At 43.7% G+C, this 22,612-nt stretch overlaps 1 protein-coding gene across 2 annotated transcripts in view; it reads left to right on the top strand.

The window, feature by feature from the left end:
- Positions 1-22,612, top strand: part of Eml6 (EMAP like 6) — a 251,244-nt gene that overhangs the window by 74,080 nt on the left and 154,552 nt on the right. For both annotated transcript variants that reach the window (XR_012907211.1, XM_075942518.1), the window contains exon 2: positions 19,872-20,031. Coding sequence is in view for 1 of the 2 variants with exons in the window: in XM_075942518.1 (XP_075798633.1) it covers positions 19,872-20,031 (160 nt within the window). In the remaining variant the exon portion in view is untranslated. The remainder of the gene's footprint in view (positions 1-19,871; positions 20,032-22,612) is intronic.

Genomic DNA, 22,612 nt, shown 5'->3' on the forward strand with positions numbered 1-22,612 from the left:
AAATTAAGAGAGATCAATTGCAGACTCTTAATGACTTTCAAAAATTGCTAGGAGACATTTCTACAGCACACTATTGGGATAGGTCCTGATGACCTGATTAATTTAAACAAAACCTTAGATGATGACAAGGATTTAATAGTTCCAGGAAATTATGAGAGAGATTTGGTTATGATTGAAGAGAAATTACAGAAGGCACATGTGGATTGTGTGGCTCTAAATCTTAACTGTATTCTGGTCGTATTACCCTCCAAACATTCCCCTATAGAATTTTAATGCAGAGGGAAGATACTATCTTAGAATAGATTTTTTTTACCACATAAACTGAGTAAAAAGTTAAAAATTATATGGGAAAGTTCTTTGAGTTAATTCTAAAAAAAGTTGAGACTTTATCAATTAGCAGGAATAAACCCAGCAGAAATTCTAGTACTTTTTAATGATGATGAAATTGACAAATTATGGGAAGATAGTGAACCCTGGAAAAGAGCTTACAGTAATTATTTTTTGGAAGAGATTAATAATAAAAATCCCAAAAGCAAGAGAATTCAACTTATAAAGAGAACTAACTGGATCTTTATTTACATTGTATGGGACACACCAATAACTGGAGTCTCTACATTCTATACTGATACAAATAAATCTGGAAAGGCAGGTTAAAATCAGAAAATTTAGGTAAAATGTATCAAAGACCTTATGATTCTATCTAAAAGTCAGAATTATATGCTATTCTCATGGTGCTAAGGGATTTTAAAGAACCTCTCAACACTTTCACAATATGCAGAAAGTGTTGTTTTGCATATTGAACTGCTGAATTTATCCAAGATGATACAGAATTGACTTTATTATTTATCCAGTTATAAGATACAATCAGGAATAGAAATCATCCCATATACATGGTGCACATCCGATCCCATATGGTTCTGACAGGCCCTGTAGCACAAAGTAATACATAAATCAATCAATTATTGATTGGAAATGTGCTAAAGGCCTCAGAATTTCATAAAAATATTATGTCAATAGTGAAAATTTTAAAAAGACTTTTCCATCAGGTATCAACAATCCAATAAAATTATAAGGAAATGTCCTACTTGTTCTTAATACAACCAAACACCACTACCTGCAGGAAGTAACCCAAAGGGTACTCAAAGGAATGAAATCTGGCAGATGGATGTGTTCCATTTTGTAGAATTTGGAAAACTAAAATATGTGCACTACACCATTGATCCTATTCAGATTTTCAATGGGCAACTGCACACTAGTTAGCCACAGAGGCCAGGCAATGGTTATACTTGCCTTTAATCCCAGCACTAGGAAGGAGTATAAGACGGGATAAGCAGGGACTCGCTCTCTTTCAGTCTGAAGGTTTCATAGAGGCAAGAGCTCCCTAGTGGCTTGGCTGCTCTGCTTTTCTGATCTTCAGCTTGAACCGCAACATCTGTCCCTGGGTTTTTATTTTCACTCTACAGACAGTGGCATGCGGATCTTTGTGCCAGTCCAAGTGCTGAGGTTGGCTTGTACTATTTTCAGAAATCTCTGGAATAGCTAACTTTCCAAAAGAGTGTTTTCCTGTCCGTGTGATTGATGTGTTAACTGTAAAGGGAGGGGACAGTAGTATGTCATGAGTTTACCCAAACTAGAGGTAGAATTCATGTTTCTTTTCATTTCTTTTTAAATTTTACTTTATGTGCATGGATGTTTTGTTTACATATGTTTTCTTTTTATTATTTATTTATTCATTAAAAATTTCCACCTCCTCCCCTCCTCCCATTTGCCACCCACTCCCCCCACTTCCTCTCCCCGTCCCTCTCCAGTCCTAAAAGCAGTCAGGGTTTCCTGCCCTGTGGGAAGTCCAAGGTCCTCCCCACTCCATCCAGGTCTAGGAAGGTGAGGATCCAAACAGACTAGGCTCCCACAAAAGGCCAGTCCATGTAGTAGAATCAAAACTCAGTGCCATTGTCCTTGACTTCTCAGTCAGCCCTCATTGTCAGCCACATTCAGAGAGTCCAGTTTGATCACATGCTCCATCAGTCCCAGTCCAGCTGGCCTTGGTGAGCTCCCATTGTCTCAGTGGGTGGACACACCCCTCGCGGTCCTGACTTCCTTGCTCAATAGAATTCATGTTTCTTTTGATGAGTTCCTTGTTTTACAGGCTAGTGATTATGAGGTGCACTCTTCTGCTGGTGATCTTCAAGCCTACCGTCTGGCTACCTCACAGGTGATGCTAGATCCTAGCCTAGCCCCTCCCCAGATCTCAGTCCGGCACTTGTAGGCTCCTGCCTCTGTCCCCTCTTCTAGGCACTGACTTAGTGTGGTTGATTTAGAAGTTCCCATAAGGTTTCCTGAAGTCTCTGGATAACTGGATTTCCCCATGCTCTGTTACACCACTGTCTGCCACAGGTCTTTGCTCCTGTAGTCACCTAGTGTTGGGGCCTCATAAAGGACAGTTTCTTCTCTTCAGCCCTGCCTGCATGCCTTGATCTTGACGGCATTCCACTTCCCCAACTGCCAGATGCCAGTTTGCAGTGAACCTGAGCCCTCTCTTGCCTGCGTGTCTGGCACCCACTGTGAGCTCTGCATTGTCGATCCAACTCCTGGCTGCCCCACACCTACTTGACACCTTTCCCCACCTCAGGTAAATGCCAGTGTTTAGCCTCATCCTGAGAGTGATTATTCTAAGCTGTGGGTTTAACTTTAGGATTTTGAAATTTAACAGTACTCTTGGCATTAAAATATGTCAATATTTAAAAGTATTATACTGAGTCTGTGTAATCTTCCTGTGCATATTTGAATTAAATCTGAATATTTTTATGGGTATAAGTACCTGATATCTGTACCTAGCAGAGACATTGAATAAATTTAGTTTATCCTAACTTTTAAATATGGCAGCTAGAACTCTCTCAGGAATTTGTATTAGATAAGTGCATTTTCATAAAAGTCGCTTTACAGGGTCTTTGTATAAACATAGTCCAAGTATTCCCGCTCTGTGTACTAGTCTTTTTAAAGCCAGTATTTCAGCAAGCACGAGCTTGTCACATTCAGATGATTCTGAATGATTAGGTGAGATTTGGTCAATCCATGCATGTTGGCAACAGCACACCTTCCTGGATTAAGGAAGGACTTGCCCCAGAGCCTAGTTCCTCCATGTAGAGTGTGTGGGCTGAGAGACCAGTACCCTAGAGAACCTCACAGAGGGGAAGAACATTTGATATGGAATAATTAAGAATATTTTAAGAGATGACCATGGCGGGTGGGGGAAACCCAGGAATTTAGAAGCTACATCAAGTTTCAAAACCAAGAAGACAAGCAGATGAGAATAAAGATGAAACCTTTGACTTTCATTCATTTGTATGACCTTCCTCGTGTAACTTCAAATCTGTCTTCAGACCTCACTTCCAGATCAGAAATGATACTTCCAGGCCCCTTATTGTCCATCTGCGGCTGTCCCAGATTCAACATACCCTGAATGCCACAGACTTCCCACCCATCTGACTCTATGTCATTGTTCATGCATGAGAGGCAGGGTCTTTGTCCCCAGGAACTTACAGCTTGTGATGGCTTAAATCAAATGGCCTCCAAAGGTTCATAGGGAGTGACATAGGGAGGTGCCGCCTTGGAGGAAGTGTGGCTTTGTTGGAGGAAGTGTGTCATTGGTTTCCTCTAGCCAGGCCCAGTGTCACTCTCTCTTCCTGCTGCCTCGTGATCCAGATGTAGAACTCCCAGCTTCCCATACCATACCATTTCTGCCTGTGTGCCACCAAGCTTCCTGCCATGATGATAATGAACTAAACTTCTGAACTGTGAACCAGCCCCAATCAAATGTTTTTTCTTATAAGAGTTGCCATGGTCATGGTGTCTCTTCACAGCAATAGAAACTCTAACTAAAACATAGTCCATATTCAGCTCCACTGGGAGCCATTCCCCTGCGCCATCTACACAGTTCCTGTTAGTCTGTCAGTTGTTAGATTTCATATTCATGTACTGGTTTCTTCTTGTCTCTGTGACACTCTTCTCCCACTGACTTTATTCAGTGGCTTCCCTGTGGCTCCTCAGAATATTCTCATATTCCTTCTCTTGATCTTATGCTCTGTCTCTTGCTTGATACACAAATTTCAAAAACCATTGTCTGTCTCCTCAAGAATACTTGAACTCCCTGGGTATTATCACTATAATATACACTAGCACTGTTTTTATTGCTCAATACTATAAACAAGCATCTCCCACAGTGGCTTTCAGTAAACCTTAGTTGAATGAATAGAAGAGAAATTTAAAAGCTCGTCATGGTATTATAGGATTGTAATCTTGCGGCTTTGGAGGTGGAGGCAGGAGGTACAGGAGTTCATGGTGTTCCTTGACCACATAGGGAATTTGCGGACAGCTTGAGCTACGTGGGAGCCTGCCTCTAAAAACAACTAATCGAAAGTACACACAGATGGAATCATGCATTGGTACTATGCTTCAGTGAAGGTAAGACACAATTTCAACTGAAGCCCACTCCTTCCCTGTACTATGACCTGGGCCTCAGTCTCCTCATCTTCACAATGATAACCGTGCCTTCTAAGGATGGGTCTTAGAATTTGATATAGAACGATGACTCAAAATTATCAGAACAAACACCTGGCTTGTCCATTAGCCGCCTCTTGGCGCCCTTGCCTTTTTGGATATCAGGACCCGAAGAGGACCTCACTGTGTGCCCCAGCTCTGAAGAGGGCATGCTTATCTTTAAATATCAATGAGTTTCTGCTTCCTAAAGAAACCACTTGTGCAGAACCAAGTTCAAAACAAAATCAGTGACCTTGAATTATTTTTGTTGTGGTGTGTTTGGCTTTCAATGCATCTTCATTTACATGTAACATTTTTTTCAAACAAATCATTATATGGAATCTAATATTCAAGTTTTCAAATCTAATATTTCAAACCTAGTGTTTCCTTGTTTTGGATCTAATTTAGTTAGAAAATATGAGGCCCCATGAATTACAATGTTATGCCGTTACTTCTCTGAATGACTCTTTAAAAATGGATTTTGACATTCTGGATAATTTCAAATATTTCAGGGAATTATTAATACCAAGCACAAATGTTATTTTTCAAAAATTCTCCCTGCCTGTAGAATTCCTGGCAAGAATTCTGTCCACGATGAGGCCTGCATTATTCATTCTGATTTCACTTGTTTTTCTCTCTCAGGACCCAGAGCTGTGTGTGTTTGCTTGTTTACTCATTCAACACGGATTTTAGGAGCATTTATTTGATGGCAGGCGCTGTATTATTCCAGGTGTCATGCAATAGACTAAAGCTCTAACCCCCCCCCCCCCAGCTTTTAAAGGCTACTGATAGCGCAGTTAGAGTGAATGCTTCCATTAGGGTAAAGCTGGGTATAGGAAGTCACACATCTCATTTTCCATGGCTAGAAATAGCAGGCACCTCATTTGCTTCATTTGCTACTTCTGACCTTTGGAAATTTTTTTAGGTGTCAGTAAATAATTTCAGCTGTAGGGGCTGGAGAGATGGCTCAGTGGTTAAGAGCACTGGCTGCTCTTCCAGAGGACCTGAGTTCAATTCCCAGCAACCACATGATGGCTCACAGCCATCCGCAATGAGATCTGGTGCCTTCTTCTGACCTGCAGGCATTCTTGCAGGCAGAATACTCTATACATAGCAAATAAATAAATCTTTTAAAAAAATAATTTCAGCTGTGGCTAATATTTACTGAATGCTCACCCTCTGCCTCGGACACCGAATTGCAGAAAGCTGCAACTGCTTTTGTCTGCATTGGGGTGCAAACTGTCTTTCACGTAGGGAATCTTGTATTTTCAGAGCTGCACACGCCAAGTCCACAGTGAGAGATCAACCGGGACTGAGCGCAGCCTGGTGAAAATCTAGGAGGTGCATGAGTCAAGCACGGACTTCCGGTTGGAAACCTGGGAGTGAGGTGGCACAGACACACACTCTCTGCTCCTCCCCAGACCTGTGGAGCTGCTGGACTTTAAAGGAGAGAAATATGAAAGAGAGGAAAGCCAGGAGAGAGATGCTGGTCTGCTGGTAACCAAGAAAAAACCAAAACAGACAGACAGAGCAAAGCAAACCAAAGACAACAAAAACTGAACAAAACCACAGAGCTGAAGAGCAGAGGGCCTCGGCATGGCATTCTTAGTTCCGGGGTCAGCGAGTATCTCTGGAAGCCGGCTCTGCCTGTGCATTGTCTCATCACGGCAAGTGAGCCAGGCGGTGAGCTAGGTAAACCTAGCCTGCCTCCAATAGAGTGGGGCTGCAACTTAACCTTATTCTTAGCGGGAAATTCAGTACAGTTCAGGAGCTGGAGCCTTATTTCTGTCACATGCCACGGTAAACCACCCCAGACTCCAGAAGTGCCATAGTTATCTCCCGCACGTCAGCATTTAGCCTAGGCACCACTTGAGGAGACCATTGCATTAAAGTCATCCCACCCTGCATTCTTACCAGCTGATTGGGTACTTGGTGAGTCACAGGTTAACTGAAACCAATGTGACTACCATTCTTGTGGTACTATATATATATAAAGCCAAACCTGCCTCTGTTGCTTTTAAGCGACAACCTGCCAGGAGGAAAATATTTCAGTCTTCTGCTCATCTAAGAGTCCCCCACTCTCGCGTGTGGGGCGTCAGTGGTTGCCTCTCCCTGTGATACTGACACCTAGCAGGTTTTTCAGAGACAGGAATGATGAGACTTCTTGGGATCACGGGACTGGCAGGCCATTCGTGATCTAATGGCCCAGTCCGTGTGTAGGGTGTAGTTGTTCAGCCTTCAGCTTCCCAACCCGCACACACAGTAAACAAGCAGAATAAACCGCACCCCGAAAACAGTCTCCCATCGTACTACTGGAGAGGTAGAATATTCCAGAACAGAACAGACAGAGGTACAGCATTCTGCCATCTGGCAGAGCTGCCGGTCCAGATGGATTCGCTAATGACTTCTCTAAAGTATTTAATCAGACTGTACTGAAAAACATGACTGGCATATTTAATTATCCTAAGTTAATGGGAGCCCTGCCAGATACACCCCTCGGCACGTGAGTCAGGCTTGTGCTTGAGGAGGGGAGAAAGGGTGAATAGTGCCAGAGAGCTGGGGTTTGCATAGACCCCTCATTAGAGAGAATTCTCATTAGTAATTTGTGTAATGCAGTCTTGGCAGGATCCCTCCTTTCCCAAAGAGTGTGCTGTGAGACTAGCCATGTTGATCATACTCATTTTATCAGTAACAATTATACTGACAAGAACATCTGGGGATGGGTCATCCGAACTCCTCCCTACTTCCTGCCTCTGTGGATGACTTCCAGATGGCCTCCCTTTGACATATGTATGTGGTGTTTGGTCCTCGTTTTTAGTTACTTAGTGTTTGTTTGTATCAAAGTATTATAGATGCATAACTAAGATGCTGGAGAAACCCCATAGCACCCTTTCCCAGCACCAATCCATCGTCCCGAAGAAACCGGTTATTGATTATTCTCTCCAGTGTTTGCCTCCAAACCGTCTGCTTGGTGTGGCTTCTCACTGCCTTAGCACTCCTGCTTCCTGTTAATGTGCTTGAGGGTGTGCCTACTGGGGCCGTCTTTATGTTTCCTTTCTTTCTGTTCTCCAAAGAAAGCATTTTACAATGATCAACACTCACTCTGTAGTTTCACGTTCTGTCTTTTCCTTCTTCTGTGTTTTCTGGTTGTCACGGGAGTAGACCGGCTTTCTTATGTATGCGCACTACGTTTTCTTTGTGTGCCTGTCCGCTAATGGAAAATTACGCTGGCTCCATCCGGTGAGCGTTGTGAATAATGCAGCAGCAAAAGCAGTTGTGCAAGGGTCACTGTGGTGTGCTGACTTGGGTCCTCTGGTGTGTGCTCAGGAGTCAGTGAACATGCTCCCGTTCTGTTTTCCAGCTTCTAAGGACCCTCCAAGCTGACTTCCGTAGTGACAGTACAGCTTATGTTCCCACACAGATTGCCCTTCCCCTTGTCCGCGCCAGCATTCACTGTTGCTTTCTCAATGATGCCCGTGCTGAGCCGTGTGAGACAGAATCCCAGCACTGTTCTGATTTGCATGTTCCTAAGGATGCTGAATGGTTTTTAGGTATTTGTTGGCCATTTGTATTTCCGCTATATGATTACGATCTATTTAAACCATTAGCCCATTTGATGTTGAATAATTTGGGTATGGGCTTGTTTATGTGTGCTATTTAAGTTTTTTGTTCTTCATAGATGCTAGATAATAATCCCCTAGAGGATGTGTAGGTGACGGAGAGTTTCCCCTTCTGCGGCTGTTTCTTCATGGTGCTAACAGTTTCCATTTTAATTTCATGCAACTCCACTTGTAGAATTTGAGATTGTGTTCTGGCTCCTTCTGATTGGTTTAATAAAGATCTGAACGGCCAATAGCTAGGTGGGAAGAGGTGAGGCACCCTTCAAGCAAAGAGACAGAGAAAGAGGAGATGAATCTTGCTGCAGGGAGGAGAGACATGGAGAGGAAACAGGAGGTGTAAGAGGGAAGAGGTAAAAACCCAAGAGGCAAAATGTAGATGAATATAAATGGGTTAATTTAAGTTATAGGAGCTAGTGGGACAAGTCTGAGCTATAGGCTGAGCTTTCATAATTAATAAGTCTCTGTGTCGTTTTTATGACCTGGAAGCCAAAGAAAAATCTGACTACACAAGTTGACAGTGGAGATTGGTCCTCACAGTTTGGATACCTTTTAAATATGCTTAAAATGAGCAGCCTACTGTTGAGAGCGCTTCTCCAGTGCAACTCAGAGAGAAGAGACTGCATTGGAATGAGGACCCAGGGAGCCCTGCACCTGCGACTGTCCGTGCACCTGTGGCTGTGTCTGTTCTACCTGCGACTGTGCCCGGGCACCTGAGGCTGTGCCCGTGCACCTGCGACTGTGCCCATTCACTTGCGGCTGTGCCCGTGCACCTGCAACTGTGCCTGTGCACCTGCGACTGTGCACGTGCACCTGAGGCTGTGCCCATTCACCTGCGACTGTGCCCGTGCACCTGTGGCTGTGCCCATTCACCTGCGGCTGTGCCCGTGCACCTGCAGCTGTGCCCGTGCACCTGTGGCTGTGCACGTGCACCTGCGGCTGTGCCCGTGCACCTGTGGCTGTGCTAAGCAGAGCTTGCTTCTTTCTGGTGTGTTGCCTTCTGTCTTTTCACGCTTTTGGCCATCCTGTCACTTCGTTTGTGAATTTCTGAATCTTTCTGTCCTCTCATTGGAATAGATAGAATCCATATTTTTCTGCTGTTCTTCTCCTTTATTGGGTCATGCAGAGCACACGGTTTTATCTAAAAGTCTCTTACTTTTCTTAACCACTATTAGCGTCCTAGTTTATGTAGCAGTGACTTGAGAATCCCCTGGAATGCTTTGGTGGTCTTCTGATCAGTATAACTTCTTTGAAATTAACCAATATTGTGTATGTCTTAGTTCATTTCCTTTTATTGCAAAAAACAAGTCCATTGTGTAAATATATAATAATAAGATTATTTATTTGACTGTTGATGGGTATTCATTTGCAGTTTCTAGCTATTATAAATAATGCAAAATTATTTAGCAAGTATTTGTTTAGTCAATTCCTTTTATTTCTTTTGTCTAAATACTTGGGAATGGAATTGATCTTACATAAGTGAGAGTATGTTTATAACAAACTGCCAAACTGCCTCCAAAGTGATGTGTCAGAGCGTCTCCCCTTAGTAATATAGGCACATTCCACTTGTCTCTCAATCTCACAGTCTTTTTAATTTTAATTGTTCTTGACAATGTTCAAGTCATGTGACCTTATTTTAAACTGGATTGTTTTTGTACTATTGATTTGTAGATATTCTTTATATGTTCTGGGTACTTCTTACTGATTATTTCCTCCCAGTTTGTGAGCTCTGGTCTCCGTTTTATAATGCTGAGTGCCAATGAGCAGAAGCTTCTATTTTGAAGAGCAGCTTTTCATTTTCTTATTATGATTCATGCTTATCTCTTGTTAGAAGCCAGTATCTTTCAAAGGTTGCAAAATGTTCGTCTTAGCTTTTTTCTTTTTGTTTTAATATGGATACTGTACCTCTTACTGTTGTGTATGGGGAGAGCTAAGTTGAGAATTGAGGTTGCTGGGTTCTTTTATGAATATTTCATTTTTTGAAACATGATTTATTTGTTAATTAGTACTAGCAAGTACACAAAGCATAAAATGCATATTAATAGGGATAGTATATAGTTAATATTTTTAATTAAATTTATTATTATTATTATTATTTGTGTGTATATGTGCCATGGTGTACTTGTTGAGGTCAGAGGACAATCTGGGCAGTCAGCTTTCTCCTTCCACCCCATGGATCCTTGGATTAATTTCTGGTTATCGGGTTTGGTGGCAGGTGCCTTTATCTGCAGAGCCCCCTGGTTGGCCCTAATGTGTGTCCTCTGTCACCTCTAGAGTGCTAGAACTGCAGGCATGCCCCACCACACTCGGAGCCTCCTCTCCTCCCTGAGGATGGGACCAGAGTCTTGTGCTTGCTTCATCGCACCATGTCTGATGTGTAAGTGCACTGTGTACTGTTTGGTTTCAGTGTTGTTGTTGAAAGCTGCCCTTGACCGCTGAGTTAACCCCCAGTTGTATTAGAAATATTTTGGCAGTATAGCGCCAGCATGGATGTAGTTCTAAACTAAATTCTGTGTTTATCCTTAGACTAAGATTATACTAATTCTGACTCCTTCTGTAAAGGCTTTTGGTCTAATTTTTATGTTGATCAAAATTTTATTGTTCGTTGATAGCTTTATTGATTTCAGTAGTTGCAATATTTGTGTTCGCATGAGATTGCTAAGCCCATCTTTCCCAGCCTTTTGGTTTGGGGCACTTTTTCCTTTGTATGGCACCCTTACATTTTGTATGTTTTTCTTTTTCTGTATTTTTACCAGTTTAATTCTGAGAAGATGGTGTTGTTATTAGATTTGTGAGGCCAGTTCACTGTAGCTTCCCATGTACTCACTTCCCTGGCTTAGAACATCTAATCCTGGGGGTGACGGGTAGGTAGCAAGTGTGTCTGCTTCATGCAGCCAGTTGATAGAGCCGCGGGTAGGTGACAAGTGTGTCTGCTGTGTGTGGCCGTTTGATAGAGCTGCAGGTAGGTGACAAGTGTGTCTGCTGCGTGTGGCCGGTTGATAGAGCCGCAGGTAGGTGACAAGTGTGTCTGCTGCGTGTGGCCGGTTGATAGAGCCGCAGGTAGGTGACAAGTGTGTCTGCTGCGTGTGGCCGGTTGATAGAGCCGCAGGTAGGTGACAAGTGTGTCTGCTGCGTGTGGCCGGTTGATAGAGCCCGTTGCTGTGTTGCTTTAGACACTGCTTTTTGCAATGCTCTAGGACTTGGCATTCCTTCTTTGAAGTGGATACTGCTATTCCCATGTTATAGAAAAGAAACTGAGGCACAGAGTGGAGTAATTTACAGGTCATGACTCAGCAAGGGACTGCTTACAGTGTTTTTGTTTCAGTCTTTTATAACTCAGGTTATATAAAAAACTGATATAATTGAGGGTAAGAGTCTCTCTCTAAAGCCTGGCATATTCAAAGATTGAAACACTTTATTTAAAAAATAAGCAATCCAAACAACAGAGACCTTGAAGCAGAGCCTATGAAATCTGCAGGAGCAGAATATTTGCTGAAGTTGCTTTTGCTCAAGAGCTATGCTGCTTGTATGAAAAACGTAGGGGACTTTGACTTTATACCCCACGTTCGAGCCTTATCTTTGCCGTTAGTTTGGCTGCAAATCAGATTTCCATGCACCTTCATGTTCTGGAGATCGTCTTGAAGAAAAGGCTAGGGACGTGCATGGAAAAGTCATTACCTAAGTGTGTAGGAATGGCTACTGTGGGACAGGCAGCACTCCAAGAGAGAAAGCCTGCTCACACCCTCCATTCCACAGACGCTCTACTGATGGATGTGTCTATGGCACACACGTTGTAAGTAATAAGATATCTAACAGTCTGTTATACATCCAGTATAGCAAATCAGTCCTCAGAGAGGGCTCTCATTGGTTGCTGCTGGACTTGTGTCCTTGCGGTCAACCTGTGGTTGCCATTGAACCATGATTTATCAAAATTAGATACGGGATCAATACTTTATTCAGAAAAGTCTTGGACTGGACTTGTAGTTTAGTGGCCATAAGCTTGCTTAGCATGTGCAAGGTCCTGGGTTCTATTCTGGTTACACACACACACACACACACACACACACACACACACACACACACGCACTCCCGCACACATGCACACACACACTCATAGTGTTGACAGATGTAGCTCTAATATGAATGTTAGTTCGTAATCCATTCACTGTTGATGAAACAAGATGTATTTGGGAGCTTTAGTCATTTGCTAATGATGTAAGCTATCTTCTTGATCAACTACAGCAGTGCTTCCACGGTCCCCATTGTTTTAATTTCTTAAGCACAGACAATTACCAAAGCAATCCACGAAGGCGTGATTTCCAGTGCTTGTTTATTTCTGTCATGCGCACCTGCCTGCCATTTCTGACTGTAAGCCGCCAGTGTGATAGTGGAGTAGATCTGGGAAGAGATGCACAGCCCACAACCTTCCGTGCAGTCAGGACAGAAGACACTTGTGAGGTTTTAGCAGAGTGCCTTTGTTTCAATATGGCTTATTTAATCATGTTAATAGGGATTTCTAACAGTTGGTGCTTAATATCTGTCTCTCAAAGTTGTTAAAACTTAACTGTCAATTCTTGCCAGTCCAGTGGTTCTCAACCTTCCTAATGCCGTGACCCTTTAATACAGTTCCTCATGTTGTGGTGACCCCCAAACCGTCAAATTACTTTCTCTGCAACTTCATAACTGTAATTTTGTTACTGTTATGAATTGTAATGTAAATATCTGTGTTTTCTAATGGTCTTGGGCGACTGCTGTGGAAGAGTTGTTCGACCCTCCATAGGGTTGTGGCTCACAGGTTAAGAACCTCCGTGCTAGCCTGTCGAATCTGGCTTCAGCTAAGCCCCTGAACTCTCCGATCTGGGGCCATTGCCCCTGATTATCAATGATGGTGTTCCTAAAACATAGCTTCATGCTATTATGGGTATGAATACAGGTATGGCAATGCTCAGAGTGTGTTATATTTATTTTTAACGTATTCCCATGGAATGGAGCACTTATCCTCCATGTAGTGCAGGTCAAGGAATGGGATGGGTTCTCATAGTCACTCTCATTGCCCATCCAGGCCTCCCTGGAAGGTGAGCCCTTCTCCACGGTGGAAGAGGTCACTATCCTGCGATGGCAGTGTACCCTGTGCCAGACACACATCTGGGGCTGAAGTCAGAGCACACTTTCCTGGGCAAAGCTTCGCTCATTTGGGTCATGGTGTTGAATCAAGCTGCCTTTGTGTTTTCCGTCTTGTAGACACTCCTCCGCTGGGCCTGGGTGGCTCCCCACTGAACCTCGGCAGTGTTCCAGCCCAGTGACCTTGATCTGCCTGCCTGCTCGCTGGGAAGCCTCTTTCAGGCTTAGGTTCAGGAGTGGGAGGGAGACAGCTGCCATGCTGTCCTGGTGAGACCATTAGGAAAGAAACCAGCATCGGGGCGTCGCTGAGAAAAGTGCGCAGCCTCCGTCACAGTGAAATGAGGTTTCAAAAGTACGTCAGACTCAGGAACACTTTTTAATCGCTGCCTTCAGAACAAGTACTCGAACTATTTGTTTTTAAATGATTGTCACTCTTTTACACCGGAGGATCAGGATGGTTAGCGGTAATTACGGGGCTCTGTCCAACCTCATAAACAAGGCTTCTCTTTCTGTGACCCTGTTAATTCCCATTTCTCTCCTCGACGTATTTGGACATTGCTGTGAGGCTGCCTGACTTCTGCCCTCTCGGTCTGCTACAGAAACAAATCAATTTCTCCTCCTGGATAGGTGTGTGGAAGTCCGCTCTGCAGTGCTTTCTGTTGCTATGGTAACAGAAGATGGGCTTTCCCAGGGGAACTCAGTTTATATACACACAGAGAAAATCGCTCTCTTAAAGCTTGATTCTTTTTTTTTTTTTGCAAGAAACAATAAACCAAGCAGGGAATGAAAAACAGAATGACCCCAGACTGTTTTGTGTGGGTGTGGAAGGGCACTTTCATGTGATAAACACTTCTGATAACAGAGTCAATTTAAAATGTTCTAATATTATGGCATGGCCACTGATATGTTTTGCAAGATTAGCGAAGAGGTCCAAATTTTCTTAGGACAGGGAAGAGGTTTTATGGACCCTGAGCTGTCAGAGAGACTTGAAATGCAGGAGAGAGCGGGGTGCTTCTCATCCCAGGGCGAATCCAGCTGTGCCGTGGCAAGTGAGAAGACAAGCCCTGGCTTGAAACACTTCCTGCTGGGATCCTTTCCTCATGGGAAGATACCGAACATGGCCTTACCACGTGAAGCCTTATCTCACATGAGGAAGCTCAGGCGGCAACGCCGTCCATCGTGGTCAATCGTTACACTAGACACGGAGAGCCGTGTCTAATCTGCTGCTTGGGTTTTAGACCTGACAGTGTAGTGGCTAGTTAGGCCTGGAGTGCCTGAGTCATTACGATGTATAAAGGGCCGGATTTGATAGCTGGCCTGCATCTGTATTCAGATTGATGACTACCTTAATTGTCATCAGAGAACCTTCATCCAGCAACTGATGGAAGCAGATGCAGAGATCTGCAGCTAAGCACTGAGCTCCCAGAGTCCAGTCGTAGAGAGGGAGGAGAAATAATATGAGCAAAGGGGTCAAGACCATGATTGGGAAACTCACAGAGAGACAGCTGACTGGAGCTAGTGGAAGCTCACCCACTCCGGACTGACAGCCACCTGCCTGCATAGGACCAAACTAGGTCCTCTGAATGGGTGACGGTTGTGTGGCTTGATCAGTTTGTGGGGCCACTGGCAGTGGAGCCAGGATTTATCCCTAGTACATGAATTGGCTCTTTGGAGCCCATTCCCTATGGAAGGATACCTTGCTCAGCCTAGATACAGTGGGGAAGGCCTTGGTCCTGCCTCAAGTGAGCTGACAAACTTTGTTGACTCACCATAAGAGACCTCACCCTCCCATGGCTGAGTGGGGGAAGATGGGGAAGCGGGAGTAGGGGAGGGAGCGGGAACTGGAATTGTTATGTAAAATAAAAAGATTGTTTTAAAAATTGAAAGAAAGAAAGAAAATCCAGTCATAGAAATATACCTATTGTTTAAATTGCTTCTGAACTGAGGTTAAGATACTCTGGGATTAGGAAGGAAGATCCTGTTGAAAATGATTCTTTTAAAATTATTTTATTTATTATTTATTTTAAAATACATTTTTATATTTAGAAAGGTATATTTTAAAATATGTTTTAATTAAGTTATATTACATTCCTTTCCTACATCTAATCTCTCTTGTTTCTCCTCCCATGTTCTGCATCCAAATTCCTCTCAAATTGGTGGATATTTTTCAATTTCTATTATTTTATACAGACAGACACAGTCAGACACACATACACATATATAAATACAGCCTGCTGAATCCATTTTTGTAATTTATGAGTTGATTTTTGTATTGGATAAGCAGAGAGGGAGCTCATCCTTGGGAAAGGCTAACTCTCCCTCATCAGTCATTAGTGACCTGCTTCGTTAGGGGGTCTGACCCCATGAAGTTTCCCACCTTCTGCCTTAGTGTATCTATTGATACTGCTACTGGTCAGGTCTTGTTTAGGCAGCCATTTCTAGGAGACCCAGTCTCGCGGCAGACTTCCCGGGCCTCCGGTTCTCCTAAGCTTTCTGCCCCCCTTCTGAGATGTTCCCCGAGCCTTGGGTGCAAGAGTCGTGCTATAGGTAGACCCATTGAGTCTGGGTTCCTCACAGCCATTAAGAGGGTTATGATTAGGGTTCTTGAATTCATAAATTGAGAGGTGTGGGGAAAGGGGGACTAGACGTCCGTGGTAGCCTAAACCTAGACAGCATGCCGAGGTCACACATTATGACCGTCCAGTTGCTAAAATTCATGAAGTTTTTTTTTTAACGTTATGAAAAGTTCAAAGTGCTATCGAATGAATACGGACAAATTTAAGATAAATGTAAGTACCACTTGCCTGTGCCCTGAGGGATGCATGGAGGTTGTCAATTTCTTGCCCAGGTGAAAGAAGTAAAGCTTCAGGGAAGCCAGTGAGGAAGTTCCCAGTAATGAAGTAAATGTTGTTTGTCCCAATTGCGCAGTTGCCCCTAGTTTTCCTTTTGGTGCTGTGGGATTGGATCTAGGCTGTCTCTTAGCGTGCTTGGCAAATGTTCTGCTACAGAGATGCGTCTTCTCGCTATTCTCTTACTTTGTTTGTTTGTTCTTAGTGCTGGGGATTGAACTAGCTAGGCAACCAAGCTACCATCGAGCTACAACCCCAGCCCCTGCTCTAAGTCTACAAGAGCATGTTGCATGCAAGCTGGAGAAGGAAGACAGAGACTCAGAGCTTAGGAAAGGAGAAATAGCTAACTTTGTTGTACTCAAGCGGTAAAGAAGAAACCTGGAAAAATGAGTGTCATGGGCTGGGAAGAGTGAGTTTCGAGAAAAGCATAAAAGAATATTGATAAGAAAAGCAATCCCAATGAGAACTTTGACATCAAATAGAAGATGTGTGGTTATAACAGGATCACTGAGGACAGTAAGCCCTGGGCTGAAGGCACCACACATTCAAATGGGGGAGTGTGGGAACGACTGCACAATGTAGACTGATAAATTCTCATGAGGCATTTCTAGTCCTTTTTTTTGTTTTGTTTGTGATGGTACCACACCAGCTGAGGAAGCAAAAGGGGAAAGACTTATTTTGACTTGCAATTTCAAAGATTTCAGTCCAAGCTTTCTAGGCCCCATCAGTCTGGGCTTGTGGTGAGAGAGGTCATCAGGGCAAAGGGTGTTGTGGAGTACAGGCACACATTTTGTGGTGACTGGGAAGGAGAGGAGAAAGACCGGAGAGGGGACATGCAGCAGTAACCTCCTTCCTCCAGTCGCCCCACGCCCTGGTTCCTGGAACCGCTTCCCACTGATGCTTTCTAACTCTGAACTCATCGATGGTTTGATCCATTGATTAAGTCAAAGCCCTCACAGCGTACTTCCCAAAGCCTGATGTACTGGGGATCATTCCTTCAACACCAGCCTCTGGGGACAGTCATAACTAAGCAATGATGGCCTCTAGAATCCCAAGAATCTGCCAGCTGCCTCAGTCATTTAAAATGGAGGTCATGGCCACAGCAAGTGAGTCGGGTCTCTCGGGGCATCTCTGGCCTGGATGGCAAACTGCCCTTCCTCTTCCCTTTCCAGTCTCTAAGTAGAACATCTTGACTCTGGACAGGGCAGAGACATCGTGGCAGGAGGATTGTTGGCATGGTCAATCAGCCTCTCTAGCAAGCATTTCTAGAATGCTTCCTCTGCCAGAGGATAGCCCAGAAACTATGGAAAATAATGAAGGAAACCTCCCCTCATTCACCATCTGGCCAAACTATTTCCTTTACAACCGGTAGGTTTCCACCATGGCACTAACCTGGGGAGTCTCACTAAAATTTAGAAGAGTTAAAACCATGTCTGTCCTCATAAAAGCCTCTCATCTCCCCGCTTCTGCTCCATCACTGTGGAAGGTTCTGCTGTCACCTAACGTTCTGGTCTCCTCACAACCTTTTCTGAGCTGCCCCTGCCTGCTGGACTCACATCATTCCCTACCCTTGTCAGTCAGTTTTGAAGACTGTCTTTTCACAACAAATGCCCACTTACACCTGACCTTTTAAAGCCAGGTAGTCCCCCAGAGTCTTGGGCGGATGGGGACTCATTCTTCCATCTTTCTGTCACTGTGTAGACTGGCTGTCACTCCCCTTCAGGGGCTCCTTGAAACACAGCACTGATTTCTTTCCTTCCTCCAGTCCTCCCGTCCTCCCTTCTTCCCGTTCTTTCTACTTTTGTGTCTGTTGCTGAAGTTTTAGTGGATGAATTACTGACCTGTGCTATAGTGTCAGGGAGGGGAGTTGCGCAGACTGCTGCCGTGCCTGTCATTAACGGGACAAATACGGAACTGTGCACTCTTTGGGCAGTTTTCTAGGGCGTCTGTCCCCATGCTTGGGTCTCCTGTGGGGCGAAGGCCTGCTCTCCAAGCTGTGTGCTAGTGGAGCTTCTACAAAGTGGAAGCCGCAGGGTGGTCTCGAAGCCACTGGCACAAACAGCCTGGATGGAGCTAAGGTGGCCCTGCCTCCTTCTTCACTTCCGCTTCCCAACAGTGATAATGAGCTTTTGTGCTCCCACCGTAATGCAGGGCCGACTGATCAAAGACTGTAACTAATAAACCTGAGGCAAAGCATATCATTTCTTTTTATAATTGGATGATCTTTTATGGCAACAGAAAGCAAATGAACACATGCACACACGGTTAAATATCAGCGACAGATACATTCTAACAAAACTGTGATTGGAAGGTTCCCCGTTAGACTGTTCAAAATCCTCTTTCAGCTGACTTGGAGAGCTGAAGTGTTCTATAACCTTAGAAGGTTTTCAGCACCCGAACACTCGCGTTAGGAGATTTTCTTCCACACGTGTCGTCTTTTTATTACTTCATTATAAAGATTCTTGAGGATATCTGTTTTAAAATAACATTATTTACATTTATATCTGTCATATTTGTAGCCGTATTTATCTGTCATTCATTCATTCATTCATTCATTCACGTATATGTGTGGGTCCACATGTGCCTTGGCGCGTGTGTGGAGGTCAGAGGACTGCTGGTGGATTACTTTTCTCCTCTCACTGTGGGTGGCTTCTAAGACTGACGGCAGGTTTCCGGAGGGAGCACTTTTACCCTCAAAGCCTTCTTGCCAGTCCCTGAAGATATGTTTTAAAGGAAGTACTTGTTATACGTCAAACTCACTTTAAGTCAGATTTACTTATTTTGTGTATTGAGAATCTGTGTGTACCCGCCCATCAGGGCTTGCGTGGAGAGCCCTGTGAAGGAATGTCTTCCTCAAGCCCTCCTCCACACAAGCCCCTGGGACCTGCCTGACTCCACCTGTTGGTGCTGGCTCAACAGGGGCGAATTTTCAAGACTGGTAAAGTGCAATGTTTGGTTTTGTCATGTTTTAGATTCCCAACACCTGTCTTTGGGAAGGTACGCATCTTTACACATTGTGTTGAGCACACTGACTTTTCCATCTCAACTCTCTTGACTTCTTCTCTTGGCTGCTGTAGATTCCTTGAAGTGGGACTTGGTATTTGATGAAATTTTATTTTACTGGCACTTCAGAGGGAAAGTGTTTCACAAACCACAGGCTTAACAATCTGCAGTTCCCTTGATGTCCCCAAGGCTTATGTAACAGAGAAGATCTCATTTCAAATGCGTACTCCGTGACAACAGACGCTGACAGTATCGACCTCGTGGCCTTTCTGTGCTCTGGAGTCCTAATGAGCGCTGTCTTGTGGATCTGCAAGCCTGCCAATTAACGGAAAAGCGAACTTTCTCTTAGCAGCAGCATTTTTAAATTAAAGTCAAAATCTAGGTTGAATACTTAATAATATTTTGAAAACCAGTAAGTAAATATTACTTAACCCAATGATAGGGCTATATGAAATATGTTGTTAGAGATTTATGAGCTTGATTGATGTTGATTTTCAAGGTAACTAAGTAGGTAAAATTGAATAAAATTCCCATCATGTTTTACTACTCTTATCCTTGCCAAAACTGAGCATTTTAATTTATAATAATCAGGCAGCTGATTCCTTTGGGAATCGACAGACTCTTCCTTCTGAAATCATCTGGTTTAATGATTTTGGATAAGAAACAAACTGGGGTTAAAGACAATCAGTATATATGAACTTTTGTTCAGTTAGAAAATATGAAAAAAGGCCTTTTTCTTTTTCAGCCTTGCCTTACACCCAGATAAAACTCTGATTGCAACTGGCCAAGTTGGGAAGGAGCCATATATATGCATATGGGATTCCTATAGTGTCCAGACGGTGTCCATTCTGAAAGATGTCCATACACATGGCGTTGCGTGCCTGGCTTTTGACTCCGATGGACAGGTGCGTATCTTTCTTAATTTATGCTTTCCTTAATGAGTCCTTAAATTGACCTGAAATTATAATACTAATGGCTACCACTCTTGAGCTTCCCCTTGGAAGCATCCCAGAGTTCCTCACTGGCTGGGCAGCTCCGAGCTAGTATGGTACAGCCTCTCAGCAGGCTCCAGTCTTGCTTTCCTTATCCCGCTCCACTCTCTGATTAGTAAGCTCCATAAAGGAACTCATAAGGCTAGGTCCACGAGGGGTCAGCAGCCCGGTTTTGTCCATCATTAGCATCCTGTCTGGGCTGAGGGGGCTGCACCAAACCCTTTGCACAGAGCACAAACCCTGCAAGAACTTTGTGCCTTTGCTTTAAGGCCTCTGCATCACACCTCCTGATGACCATTCAGAAGATTCTTTTTGGTTCTGCCTTGAGGTCACTTCTTATTCCCCCTTCTTCCCCTCGGCTCCCTTCTAGCTGAAGCAGTCAGCAGTTCCTCTTTGTTTATGCTTTTCTTTAAAATAACTCCAACACGACTCCCACCCCTCCTCCATTTTTCAGGCCCAGCCCTTTAAATCCTAAGTCAGAGCCATGTATAATGTAATTTCAACACTGTCTTAAGAAGTATTTTCATAATTTTTATTCCTTTGCTGTTTTGTCTGTATGTATGTATGTATGTGTATCATATCCTTGTCTGGAGTTCAGGAGAGGTCATCAGATCCCCTGGAACTAGAGTTACAGATGGTTGTGAACCACTTCATGGGTGCTGGGACACAGACCAGGTCCTCTGCAAGAGCAACGCATGCTCTAAGTCCTGAGCATGTCTCCAGCCTCCTCTCTACAATTTCTCAGTAATTCATCTCAGCAGCTGGAAATGTCAAACAAAGTTTAAAGTAGCATCGCACGAAGTCCAAATAGTGTAGGTGGGCGTCCCCTGTTAGCCAGCTTTCCTAGCCTTGCTCTCCAGGGTAGTCAGGATAGACGGGGTGGCAAGATTCGTCAGGCAAATACTGTGCCTTTGCGTGCCCTGTGTCAGGCTCCACTCTTCATCTGAAGTCTGCTGCGTGCTTGTTTGCCCCTTTGGAGACTTGTTCTTTGAAGACATCACAAGGATGTGAGACCAGTACCCATAAGCTATCGCTCCTTCCTCGGGTGTACAACACTTGACGGGAAAAGGTTACTATACCTTTAAAAGCAGATGGAAACACAAAGGGCCTACTCCTGGCTCCAGCTGCATTCCCCTTTTCACTGAAATGGCAGCTTTCCTCTCTGGCCTTGGCCTTGTCCCTACATGGTGTCCCTTCTACCATCTCTTTCAGCCTTTGTGTTTCAATTAACTTATTCAGTCAGTGTTTGGCTAAATCAGTGGTAGTTTAGTAAGTTAGTGTCGTGCAAACGGGAGTGAAATCACTGGTAGACATACAGCCAAACTAAGAGTGGAAGAAATTCCCTAGGTGAAGATGAGTTCACTGATTGGAATCTTTTTATTTATTTTATTGGAATCAACATTGTGGTATCTTCCCCTCTGTGAGAGAGCACTGGTCTGCTCGTTTTTAGAACTGATCAGAATGGCTAAATTAAATGAGCTGGAATGCATACGCTGTGTAATCATAGATGTAGGCTGTGGGACTCACGCACATTCTCTCACGTCATCTCCATTTGAGCAAAGGTCAAGACCAAATTTTGTTTTGAAATATCACAAAAATGCTATGCACTAGAGGGAAACCCAGCTTTACTTGTGAGTTCTTTGTCCATTTTATTCCCCCTGTTTCATTTCATTCATCTGTTTCCTTCTGGAGTCCTGGCTACTTCCTCAGGTGGGGAGCTGGGTAGACTGTGTGAATTGCCATGATGGATTTCACGGCCCCAGGGCAGAGTTCACTGAAATCCAATAATACTGAGAAAATGACAAATTCCTCATTGCCTCATCATTGACAAAGGCAATAGAAATTCTCTTTTAGGTAGCCGTGGGGCTTGTTACTATAAATGAACACAATAGATTTCTTTTAACTTTTTTTAACTCAGGAAAAATGCGTGTCTCTACTAGTGTTTGTTAACTGATTTTTTTCCATTAAAAATAAACTGAATAAAATTTACCCATTCTAATTTGCTTAGTATTTTTAGTTTGTTAAGTTATGTTTTATCATTTCTTTTTAAATTAACTTACTTTCATATCACGTGCATTGGTGTTTTGCCTGCATGTACGTTTGTGTGAGGGTGTCAGACCCCTTGGAACTGGCGTTCCAGACAGTAGCAGCTGGGAATTGAACCTGGATTGTCTGGAAGAGCATCTAGTGCTTTTAACCACCGAGCCATCTCTCCAGCCCTGCCTTATAATTTCTATTGCTACAACTCTCAATGAAAAATTTATAGCAAAGGTCTTTATTAAGGAAGCATTCTAAGACCCCCAATTATTCTTTTTATGTAAAACATTCCTAATGGAAACCACTTTTAGTGACGACACCTGAACGAGCCCTGTTATAGCAACACTTGTCCATGTAGGCACGTGAGGCCCTCTGTCCTTCCATACACCAGGTATGAGTATAGGCTTAGGCATACTCATTCTTCCCAAAGTGGTGAATGTTACCAGTTTGGCAGGAT

Source organism: Microtus pennsylvanicus, chromosome 12, assembly GCF_037038515.1.
Source record: "Microtus pennsylvanicus isolate mMicPen1 chromosome 12, mMicPen1.hap1, whole genome shotgun sequence".
Taxonomy (NCBI): Eukaryota; Metazoa; Chordata; class Mammalia; order Rodentia; family Cricetidae; genus Microtus; species Microtus pennsylvanicus.